Source organism: Mya arenaria, chromosome 4, assembly GCF_026914265.1.
Source record: "Mya arenaria isolate MELC-2E11 chromosome 4, ASM2691426v1".
NCBI lineage: Eukaryota > Metazoa > Mollusca > Bivalvia > Myida > Myidae > Mya > Mya arenaria.
In genome coordinates this window covers 5592920-5606111 of record NC_069125.1, presented here as the reverse complement: position 1 = coordinate 5606111, position 13192 = coordinate 5592920, and the positions used below count along the sequence as shown (strand labels likewise).

The window sequence follows — 13192 nt, the reverse complement described above, 5'->3', positions numbered from 1 at the left end:
CTTATCGACTTTACCAAATTAGCAGGGCATTATTATATGTAGTTAAGGCTCTTCATTAGTGTTTTTCCATACTTGCAAGGTAATATTTAGGTCAAGGTAAAAGTTCTTGCATGTTTATACCGACCATGACCGAAAGGCCACCAATTATTTTTAATTGGAGCTTAAATGAGCAGAGGAATATAAATATTCATGGTCTGTTATAAGGACTTGTATGCAAGCATTCAAAACATATGTGCAAGATCTTGATATTTGAAGGTGCACAATACAGTTTGAAAACTATTAAAAATTATTATAATTACATTATTATATTATTTTCAATTTAATGCATTATCATATTGGCGATATTTCTACGGGGGGGAATTTGTGCTCACGTACCTCTTAATTCAGAACACTAATTTATAAAATTACTTGACAAACCATGTATTTGTAAACGAAAGGCTTTATACTTCCTAATTTGAAATTGAATGCGTGAAGGTTTATGGGATATAAATATTTTATCATCATGGCGAATGAGTTCAATGTTCAGTGATAGGTACCGTATTGAAATTGAACAATTTGAAGGATATAAACTTCTTAAAGAATCATTCCTTAAGAGGAATACTTGATGAAACCAAATGGCTTCAAAAAACAAGAACTACTTACAAGACACAGTGTTAAATGCCCTTGATTTGATTCATGACTTTTCCTGCTCTTTGTGTAAAGAAGACAATCTCAATACTGAGGCCAAGTATTTCTGTGGGGACTGTTCCAAATATTTCTGTGACAAGTGCTTGACATTCCATGCAAAAGTCCACAAAGAACATGTTGTGTTGGGCCATAAGGATGTGGACAAGTCGGTGGGGCAAGTTGACACCCTGGTTACATGCGACCTTCACCCTCCAAAATGTGTGGAGCTGCTGTGTGAGGATCATGATGAGCTCTGTTGTCACCTCTGCGTATCATTGAAACATAGGTAAGTTTCGGTTTTTAACCTTATTCGTATTTAACATTCATGTATATTATATGATTCCTTCAGACCGATTTCAGGTTTACACAACTCATGCTTATTTTTTTTTTATTGATGTTTCATGACATTTATAACAAAATTAAAATCTAAGCTTAAATTTTTAACAAATTTCAATATGCAATTGAAAATTTGGGGCAAAGAGGCATTGTATAGTCATCGTTAAGTATAGATTTAAACTGAATTTCAATTTCCAAAATTATCATTCGTTCACTTATCACTCACACAGGATGTGCAGAAGCATTGTATTGATATCTGACCTGGCCAGGGGGATACACAAGATGCCTTACTTCAAGGAGTTTCCAGCAAATGTAACCAAGGTAACAACCAGCCTGGATCAGGTGAGAGAGGCCAGGAAAAAGAACCAGAACTCCTTAAAAGCTTCAGGCCAGTCCATGCTGACAAAGGTCAAGGCACTGAGGACATCACTGAATCAGCTGCTAGATGAGCTTGAGAAGAGGACAGTGGAAGAGATGGACAGTGTCCTGGCTGACCTAGATGGGTCACTACAGAAGGACATTAATGCCTGCACACACATACATGACCAGCTTAGGGCCCTCTTGGACAACATCGTCGCCCAGGACGAGGACAGTGAATCCAGCTCCTTCATTGGTTACAGAAAATGCCAGGACAAGATGACAGAGGCCAACAGGCTGCTCCAGGAGATATCCACAAAACCAGAACTTATTGTCAATTTTCAGCTTGACACCCATGCTGAACAATTTCTGTCCGACTTGAAGACATTGGGAGCAGTCAACCAATCCTCTAAGGTGTTTAAGCTAAGAGGAAAGAAATCATTCCCAGCTAAATTAAAGGCAGACAAAAAACGCTGTCAAATTACTGGAATCACAGAACTTCCAGGCGGTGAGATTGTTCTTGTAGATATAGCAAATTCCAAAGCGAAGTTGTTTGGCAGCAAGTTCAAGGTCATTGCCCATTGTGATCTCTCATTGTTTCCACGAGACATCTGCCACATCTCAGACCAAGAAGTGGCTGTCACTGTTAATTGTAAACGTGTCACACATGAGGTCCACTTTCTCACCGTGTCCGCTGGCACCATTAAGATGACCAGGAAGTTCTCAGTTGACCAGAACTGCTATTCTATCAGTCACCATGGGGGTGTCCTTTATGTGGGCTCCGCCACTGCCTTGTACCTCTACACCACAGCTGGCATGCTGGTGAAGAAAATAGACGAAAATGACTCTAAGAACACCACAGTGAACCAATTCGCCTTTAGTACAGATGGCAGAAAGATTTTCTTTCCAGCCTCTGCATATAACAAGGTTGTGACAGTGGACAATGAGGGAAACATTCTGTCCACACTACAGGATCCTGACTTTAACTGGCCTTGTCGTGTACATGTGAGTGAGGGTGGACTTGTGTTTGTATGTTCATCTCGCTCCCACACAGTGGTGCAGGTTGACCAGGAAGGCAAGAATAAGCTGACCACATTAATCAGGGAGGGAGATGGCATCAACCATCCACAGGCAGTCTGGTACAGCACCCGCACTGGCAGACTTATTGTGGGTGGAATTCAAGATGACGTTCTGGTAGTTGAACTTCGGTAGTGACAGTCAGTGGAAAAACATATAGCAGACTTACTTCGTGAAGATAAAAATGGAAAACAATGTTGTGAACGAAACCTCAGTGCTAGATGGTGATATATTTCATTTAAAAACTCAATGATTACAATGTTGTAATGAACATACATTATACATAATGTATTATCATTTTTAGTATGTGTCAAATTATTAATTATTTTCATTAATGATTGAAATTAACCATTACATATTATTCTAATGTACATGTACATGTACATGTTATGTGTTTATTTCACTGAGAGTCATCCATGTAACAGGAACAAAGCCATTGAAGTATACATTTAACATACAATTTTAGATGCTATATTGCATGATATTCTATATTGATTACTTAAGTAGATGTGAAAATTGAAAGTAATGATGTTTAAAATTTAAGTTGATAAATCAATTTAAGTTTTGAAATTTTCTTGTTATATGTTATAAAAAGGGGACATCTGTTGCATTTTGGTGTAAGATCAACATTTATTTCACCGAGTGGTCACATAACGCAATATTAAGAATTCTAATTTTAATTAAAAAGTATTTTGCTATGATTTTAAATGAAATAAATTCAGATCTTACACCGGTATTCAACATATGTTCTGTTTGTTTTAAGCCTAAATAAAACAAAATGGCAATTTTAACTGGAAAAGAGAGTGTTTAATATAATGATATAACAATATGCCTATTTATAATTTTACTACTGTGAAAAAAACACCATTAAAGTAACATGTACATAATACTTTGCCAAAAACATAACAGAAACTTTGTAAATATATTAACTGTAACTAGTGTAAAACAACAGAATAGACATCATATTGTAAAAGTGTTTGTTTATTATAGTGTCACCCCACTCAATATAGGGTCTGCAGGCAAACGTAAAATGAACTTGTTATTACCGGTAAACTTATTTTTACATCTAGACCCTACATAAGGTCTAGTAAGATAAGATGCTACCAAAAGTCTAATTTAGAGCAATATATTCAAGGTCGAATTCAAAGGTATGTAAAAATGTATTTAGACATTTCATTTTGTAGCGTTAAAGGTTTGCCTCCGCATAACGGCCTGCCTCGAGAAACCTAAGTTTAATTTTGCTGCGGGAGAATTGTATCCCCCAATGGCTGGTGGGAAGCCAAATCACCAAGTAGTAGTAATAAGTAACAGAGATGTCCATCAGGTGGAAACAACTTTGCAAATTTCCCTCTTTAGAGCATCCGCACCCCAGAGTCTATCAGGACTCTCGTCAGCTATATGAGACTGTATTTCAGTCAACTTCTCAAAGAGTTTGTTCTATTTCGCTTTGTTCGGGGTAACTGCTAACTACCATGGCTATGACAAAATCTTAGATTTTCTTTTCTTAGGAGTAACTACATATACTAACAATCAATGCTATGATAAAATCTAAGATTTTCTTAGATCTATATAGATAGAGATTCTTTTACCAAGAAAGTAAGACACATCATTATGTTTCTTAAATTTTATTTCATCAAAATCTAATCGATAGTAAAAATATAACATATTTCACAGGCGTGTTACGTGCAATAAAAAGTTAAGAAGTATATAATATAATAATAAATGTCTGTACAACTTCAAAATGTATATGAATAATTATGAATATCACAAAAACATGAGTTATGGGTATTTGCTCATTTTCTTCGGACCTATGGAAAATTGAAACGCCAAACTAAGAAACACGACAAATCCATACCTTGAACATGAGTTAAGATTGTCTATGTCAATATAAGGCGGCAGTGTTAATCACTTAGAAAATCTTATGTAAATCATTTAATTTTCTTGCGATATAAATAATTTGTTCTGATTTAGACGAGTAAAAAATTAAATAATAAAATATCCTCTCACAGAATAAAAGGACTACAATATAACGTGTGGCCTCTTAGAAGATGAGCAAATCCATTTGTGATAATGAACACCATGAAAATACAAATAAACAAAATTGTATGAGTAAATGCAATTGTCGTGCAAACTATTTACATGGGTGCCATATTTTCAACAAACCTTTCAGAAAGTGTAAGAAGGTCAGGGTATCTTATTAAATACTCCTCTTAAGTAAAAAAATGAAATTCAATTATAACCTGCAGATTCTAATAAAAATTGAATTGATTCAAGAAATGTTTCAAAATCATGTATACCTCATTTTAATCAAGAATAATTTAATAATAATGTATTGAAATGCTTGTTGTAAAGATGGCACCATGAATATTTATAAATCTCAGAAAGTATGTGCAATAAAAGGCATTAATTATAGTGGTCACAAAGCGGCTACTAAGACATTAACGTTAAATAAAAGGATTTACAAAATTTCACTTCGAATATATGTAAGTTGGCTGATAGTCGCATAAACCCTTGTGTTATGGTACATATTTTAAACGTGTACAATGCACACATAGACCTTCATGACGTGGCACACAATAAGTAGTCCACGTGTACACATACTCGTACAGTATTGTGTAACCTCTCCGTCGTTTCATTTTCTTTGATCATGTGACAAACAAATAGAACCAAGTGGTCAATATAACACTTGTTATATGCTATGGATTAAGTATATTATTATATAAACTATCATATATAGGGAATGTTATGTTAGTTGATTGGTCTGTAGTGTTGTACAGCTTTGAGTTGCTTGTGTCAAGTCCATATCACGCGAGACTAAAGTTCAACCTATGTATCCCTATGCAAGCAATGAGAAGGGATACAATCCTACATTTCAACCAACTAAGGTACTATTTCTTCAATTTCAAACATTTTTTAATTTTTTTTTTAAAAAAGTTCTTTTACAAAAGCATTTAAATTGAACGTAAAACAACATATTTCTTTTACTAAGTCCAGTAATTTGTGCATACACACTATGCTACTGTGTGTTATAGAATCAGAAAACACAGTGTGTTATACAGATAATAATTACGATTTCTATATATCATTTTGAAATCTTAAAATATTTAAGACAAAAATTTAACAGGTATGAAATAAAAGTGGACATTAATTGTCACATTGGGCCCATATTGAGAAGTATGCTGTAAGAATAATCCAAAAACAGTAAATTAAAAGGACTACACGTTGACCTTTGACCTTTTAAGTGCCGTTGAATCAATCAAGTGCTGAACAAATCTTTCCTGTTCTACCCACCAACCCCTGAGTAAAGTAAAATGCATAAACATTACTTCCTCTGATTGTTTTTAGCACATGATTTTCAAAAAATGCTAATTAAATTTATATAAAAGAAATAGAAAATGTGTTGGTACGAAAATTCAACTGATCAAAACATTGATTTTATCTACTCTGCAGAAAAATCTACCAAAAAAAAAAACAACAACAAAAAACAAGAGGGCCTTGATGCTATATAACAAATACCAAGGGTCTGAGCCTACGTAGAGGTGCCAAAGATGATTTTCACATTTCCCTATATACCGTTACTCCATAGTAGACTCGTAACCACAAGGGCGTGGCAAGTTTTGATCCCCAACTATTTAGCTTAACAGTTATTTTAAAGTATTAAATTTCATACCCGAATAATGGTTTAATAATGTTTATATTATATGAAGTATTAGTAATATCCAGTTTTGACACACATTAATGAAAGAAGATTTAATAATCTTCAATATTTTATGATTTATGTCAAAAACCTCAGTTAAATGCATTTGTAATTCAAATGAGTAATAAAATCAGACAAAAACTTATATATCCAGCCAATGAAAACGCCTATCAGTCTTCAATAAGTACCTGACGCTTAATCAATAAGACATCATAATCTGGTTCCAATATTCGGTCAAGTCTTAATGGCTAAGAGGGCAGATTCCCATTTCTTGCTTGGCCCTTCTTCATTATTAAGTTTATCCTAATACCTTTTACTTGGTATGGAATTGCAAATATAAACAAATATAAGTCTTATTTATAACAAAAAACAAACAAATTAAAACTCCCTCAAAGTGGCTTTATATTCAAAACAATGCTTATACATTGCATACATTACATTCTCTAAAAATCGCATCAACAAAATATTAATCAAAAAGCCAATGAAAATGGACAGTACTCTACCGAATTAGAATTTATATAATCAAGAGTGGTAGAAATAAACTATTGTCGCAAGCAAATATGCCGTATATTATCAACTGATTGTTACGTTTTAGTAAGTATACAGGTAGTAGTTATTTGATTGATAATTGTAATTTGTAATCGATCAATGAAAGATAAAAAGAATATAAATTTATACATAAAATAGTTGAAAATACAAACAACTTTGCAACACCTCATACATTTATATATATATACATCTTCACTAACAATTGTGAAACTATCCAAAATACAAAATAAAGTGTACTGAAAGTGCATAGTTTAGTACACACAAATTGGGGAAAAATAAATTCTCTTTTGAAATAAGATACAAAGTCATATATACAATATGGGTTAGGGTGTAAAACAATGTATCTGGTCTTCAGATCCAATTTACAAGCACTTAGTGGGTCATATATTGCTGAGATATCATTGTTAATGAGCAAAGCTGTCAGAACGGAGGTCATGCACTTGGTCCCTGTACTATATTATGACCCTAGCTGTTACCACAATTATCCTCGCTGCCAAAATATCCTCCTTTTTACTGGTTAACTGCATTGCCTAGTTTTCGGTAAAATTGTTTAAGAAAATGTAATGATCTTGCTCACATATGATGAAAATTCATTTTTGCCAATATTTTTGCTTCTGCAGTTTTTTAGATAATGTTGGCAAAACAGGACCATTTAAAGATAAATTATTTCACCATTAAAAGTTTACAATGTATATTCCATTGCAAAATGGATCTTTTCTGATTTGCAACATATTTTTTTTTTATCTTATTGGCAGAGGCAGATATTTTGAAGCTTTTTCATTGGATCCAGCTTTTAAGCGTTCCTCACTTTTTCATTGGTTGAGATTCAACATTCAGGATGAAGCCTTTTCATTGGTTCATCAACAGATGAAGCTGACAATCCAGTCTTCTCATTCGTTGAGGTAGGTGGGCATGACAAGGGAAGTGTGGTCGCGAGGTATAAAGTATTACCACAATGGATTCAAACAGCACTTTTATTTGGTTTTAACTGTTCAATGGGGTCTTAAAATGTTACTTTGGACTTTTTGTCTCTAGATGTATTATTATTGTTTCTTGTATTTTATTTATTACATTGTCAAAGAAAATTCAATTTTGTTCAATAAAACAAAATTTTACACCATGACACATTTCTTTGGAAATTCATTTCATGCTTAGCATATTCCTGGTTATCGACATTACCATAACTATAATATCAATGCTTTGAGTTTTTATTTGCAAGTTATTTTTTTCTAATTTCAACTGCAAGATTAAGAATTGACTTTTCTTATTTAAGGTTATAACCAACATTTCCAGCCAATAGAATCGCCTATCAGCCTGCAAAAGGTACCACTCTTTCATTATCATTAAGAATTGAAGTTGAACAACTTAACAGACATGCTGTTATATCTTTATTTGGGTACACACCTAATAAAATATGTAACAATATTAGTCAGTTAAAACATATTCTGTAAATGGCTTAACAGGGCTGTTTGCTCGTTCCATCCTTACTTTTTTTTAGATTTTATGAAACATGTTCTTACCTTTGGACACTTGACACTTCATCAAATAAAACTCTTCTAACCTTATAAATGTTGCAATAAAAGTAGCAAGCGGTAACTTTGACATTTTCGAAATGTTTTACGTTTAAAATACCAGGATTTGAAATCTGTTCATTATACTTTTATGGCATTTCCTTTGCTACTTTGACATTTGCATTTTAATTTATATTACAAATAAAGGTGCTTTTGTCATGTAGTCATATGTTGATAATATAATATCATTCTTTGACATTCAAGATAAGTTTAGTAAAATAGGACAAAATCCTTATGCATGTTAACATTAGTATTAGAAGACATTATCAATGAAAATATTAAGTGTTTTTTTAATAATTGAAGAATATCTTTTACACAGAATTCCAGATTTCTGATTTCACAAACTTCACAGCCACCATTGAGGTCAAGTTTAATATTTTGATACCACACATAAAAGAGAAACCACTATATATAATAGATGAGATAGAAACTGAGGTTATTATGGTATTATATTGGGTTAACAACTTCATGACTAGAGAACTGGGTGATTCTTAGAAAGAGAATTGGAAAAATTCTAAGTCAGATATAATGAGGCCATGTTCAGCTTAGAACAATAACGTTCCAGTGGGAGTATGGCAAAGATCAGAAACTAATCAGAGGTAGAATGGCCTAGATCTGTTACTAAGCAGTGGTAATTTGGCACTACATAAGTAACTAATCAGAGGGAATATGGCCTGGATCAGTAACAGAGCATAGGACTTTTGCCCTACATCAGTAACTTATCAGAGGGAGTATGGCCTAGACCAGTAACTTAGCAGAGGAAATTTGCCCTACACCAGTAGCTAATTAGAAGAAGTATGGCCTAGATCAGTTACTAAGCAGAGGTCTTTTTTGCCATACATCAGTTACTATGAAGAGGTATTTTGCCCTACATAAGAAATTTACCAGAGGGGGTATGGCCTAGATCAGTAACTTAGCAGAGGAAATCTGCTCTAAATCAGTAATTTATCAGAGGGAGTATGGCCAAGATCAGTAACTAATCAGAAGAATTATGGCCTAGATCAGTTACTAACAGAAGGTATTTTGCCCTACATAAGTAACTAATCAGAGGGAGTACGACCTAGATCAGTTACTAAGAGGAGATGTTTTGCCCTACATCAGTAACTAATCAGAAGAAGTATGGCCTAGATCAGTAACTTAGCAGTGGAAATTTGGCACTACATCAGTAACTTATCAGAGGGAGTTTGACCTAGATCAGTAATTAAGCAAAGGAAATTTGCTCTACATCAGTAACTAATCAGAAGAAGTATGGCCTAGATCAATTACTAAGCAGAAGAAATATGGCTCTACATCAGTAACTTGTCAGAGGGAGTATGAACTTGATCAGTTACTAAGCAGAGGTCTTTTACCCTACATCATTAACTAATCAGAAGAAGTATGGCCTAGATCAGTAACTAAGCAGAGGAAATTTGGCCCACATCAGTTACTTATCAGAGGGAGTATGGCCTAGATCAGTTACTAAGCAGAGGTCTTTTGCCCTAAATAATAAGCTTATCAGAGGTAGTATGTCCTAGATCAGTAACTTAGCAGAGTAAATTTGGACCTTCATCAGTAACTAATCAGAGGGAGTATGGCCTAGAACAGTAACTAAGTAGAGGAAATTTGGCCCTACATCAGTAATTTATCAGAGGGAGTATGGCCTAGATAAGTCACAAAGAAGAGGTCTTTTGCCCAACATCAGTAACTAATCAGAAGAAGTATGGCCTAGATCAGTAACTAAGCAGAGGAAATATGGCTCTACATCAGTTACTTGTCAGAGGGAGTATGACCTTGATCAGTTACTAAGCAGAGGTCTTTTACCCTACATCATTATCTAATCAGAAGAAGTATAGCCTAGATCAGTAACTAAGCAGAGGAAATTTGGCCCTACATCAGTAACTTATCAGACGGAGTATGGCCTAGATCAGTTACTAAGCAGAGGAAATTTGGCCCTACATCAGTAATTTATCAGAGGGAGTATGGCCTAGATAAGTCACAAAGAAGAGGTCTTTTGCCCAACATCAGTAACTAATCAGAAGAAGTATGGCATAGATCAGTAACTGAGCAGAGGTCTTTTGCCCTACATTAGTAACTAATCAGAGGGAGTATGGCCTCAATCAGTAAATAAACAGACGGAGTGTGGGGTCGATTAGTAACTTAACAGAGGAAATATGACCTGACTCAGGAATTAAGCTGAGGAAATCTTCGCTACATCAGTAACTAATCAGATGAAGCATGGCCTACATCAGTAACTTATCAGAGGGAGTATGGCCAAGATCATTAACTAACCCGAGGGAGTTTGGACAAGATAAGTAACTAAGCAGAGGGAGTGTGACCTAGATCAGTTACTAAGTAAAGGAATTTCGCACTGCATAAGTATCTAATCAGAGGGAGTATGGCCTAGGTCAGTATCTAAGCAGAGGGAGTATGGCCTGGATGAGAAATATGGCCGATGAAATATTCCCTACCCTAAAACAGTAACCAATCAAAGTGAGTGTGGCCTAGATCAGTAACTGAGCAGAAGAAATTGGCCCTACATAAGTAACTGATCAGAGAGAGTGTGGCCTAGATCAGTAACTTATCAGAGAGAGTATGGTCTAGATCAGTAACTTTTTGCAAAGGCTGGTTTTTGACTGCAGACGACACTGACAATAATATTACCAATGTCAACATCTATGCTATCAAAACACATTCCTTTTTTATTGTTAGTTATAACAATGAATTGAGTGATCCTATTGTATTGTATATTTGAAGACATGTTTATGTTCATGTTTTTGAAGAAGTTAAGATGTCCATTTCCTTTTGCGAATATAAATAATACAAATCTTGTGTATAATTAATCATCGTCGAAAATATGATTGGTAAACCTAGATTTTAAACATGGTCCGACGCTAAATGTATTTCATCAGTATATTTTCGTTAAGTTAAGAAAAGATTATTCTGATCTATTTTGTAATGAGATGTTTAAAATTATCAAGCCATCCTGGATACGTCCAAGGTGTGACCCTCAGGTGAGCCTTTCTTATGTCAAATCCTGGATACGCCAAAAGGTGTGACTCTCGAGTACGCCCCATATTCGTCCATTCCTGGATACAATCCAAGATGTGACCCTCAAGTGCGCCCGTCAAATCTTGGACACATCCAAAGGTATGAACCTCAGGTGCAACCCTATTACTTCAAATCCTGGAAACGTGAAGATGGGACCATCAAGGGTGCCCCTCTAACGTGAAATTCGGGATACGCCCCCAAGGTGTGGCTCTCAAGACCGCCACTTTCATGTCAAATCCTGGATACAGCCCAAGGTGTGACTCACAGGTGTGCCACTCTTTCGTGAAATCTTGGATATGCCCGAAGGTGTAACGCTTAAGACCGCCCCTCTTATGTCCAATCCTGGATACGTCCTAAGGTCTGACCATTAAGTGCGCGCCTCTAAAGTCCAAACCTGGATACGCCCCAAGGTTTGACCCTTAAGTGCGATCCTCTCATCTCCTATCCTTGATACACCCCAAGTTGTAACCCTCAATTTCGCCCCTCTAATGTCCAATCCTAGATACGCACCAATGTGTGACCCTCAATTGCGCCTCTCTAATGTCAAATTCTGGATATCCCCCTAATTATTATTGTTACTTGCTAGGAAAAGAAACAATGTAAAAGAAATGTTTATTTGATAGTTGTATGATTTTATTTTCTGTTGTTTATTTTGAAAATACATGACATGCCAATAAAGTATATAAAGTTATAAGGTTTTACCTTTTCCAACATTTGATTCTGTTCACCATCCACTTGCTAGTAAAGGTAACTGAAGGATTTGAATTGTAATATTTTCTTTACCAAATTAACCGGGCATTATCATATATAGTTAGAGCTCTCCAATTAAAAGTTTTGTTTTTTTCCATTCTTGTAAGATCTTATTTGTGTCAAGGTTAAAGTTTTTGTTCTATACAGACGTTGACCGAATACCTGTCAATTATGTTTTATTTGTTTTATTTGTAAAACTAGTGAGTTTTAATGTATATATTTGAGGTCAAAATTAAAGATCTGTTATGAAGACTTAAACCCCTAGTAACCTTTTTCTAGATACTGTATGCAAGCACTTAATAAATATAATGTCTGTGATCAGTTTGATGCAAAATGTTATTACATTTATTTTAGTGCATTATCATATTAGCGAAATTTAAAATTGGGGGAATTTGTGACCAGTGATATAAGTTTTAATTCAGAAAACTGATTTATGAAAGCTAACATTTCTTTGATCTCTACCTAATCATAAAAGTCAAATGAGTTAAACATGATAATGCATTAAAAAAAATAAAAATGCTTCCACCTATATTGTGCGCCTTAATACCAGGCCAAGCTTCAATTCATTGAAACAAGTCCCTTATAACGGGATTAAAGCTCACTTTTTTTGGTTTGGTATAATTTCTTTAACTTTTATACTTTAAAGAGTTTCGAGAATATGATAGGATGTTATTCTAATGGTTATCATGATAAAATATTATTTTTTTTATGTAGAAACAAGAATAAGCAAGTTATTCATCTAAATAAAATAAAGGAGAAAAACCTGTTATGCTAAAAAAGTTTCTAACAATTAAGGCGAAACAAAAAAGGTTATGTACTTTTTAGGATTATTTCATTGTCCAAATCATTCTAAAATTATGATATTTTAGACTCTTCTCATTTTCTTTAAAGGCTGAATGTACAATGTCATTCAATATTATATAATTATGTTCCCAGTATCACCAATAACCAGACGAGGCCATACATTGTTAGTTTAAACTTATCTAATTTACAACGATTGTGAAACAAGTTATTACAACATGAATTGAATGACATTGAATGAATGGACAGGTATAATTCAACATTTTACCTGACAATCATGTCCTCAATATCGAGCTGGGGTTGGAATTGAATCTTATCACAAAGGATGATCAGAACAATGGTCGCTGAAAAGAATTGAAAC

General features: G+C 34.4%; 1 protein-coding gene across 1 annotated transcript; it reads left to right on the top strand.

Moving 5' to 3' along the window:
- Positions 1-381: 381 nt before the first annotated feature.
- On the top strand, positions 382-3382 carry LOC128232488 (uncharacterized). The gene is made up of 2 exons (XM_052946061.1): positions 382-952; positions 1233-3382. Exons 1-2 carry the CDS (start codon positions 615-617, stop codon positions 2569-2571), a joined length of 1677 nt encoding a protein of 558 aa, XP_052802021.1. The 5' UTR covers positions 382-614; the 3' UTR covers positions 2572-3382.
- Positions 3383-13192: the final 9810 nt, after the last annotated feature.

What these genes read in the sequence shown, in the direction of transcription:
- LOC128232488 (XM_052946061.1), top strand. Translation starts at nt 615, where the DNA reads ATGGCTTCAAAAAACAAGAACTACTTACAAGACACAGTGTTAAATGCC. An exon ending in TGCGTATCATTGAAACATAG is followed by an intron (nt 953 to 1,232) that starts GTAAGTTTCGGT and finishes TCACTCACACAG; the next exon opens with GATGTGCAGAAGCATTGTAT.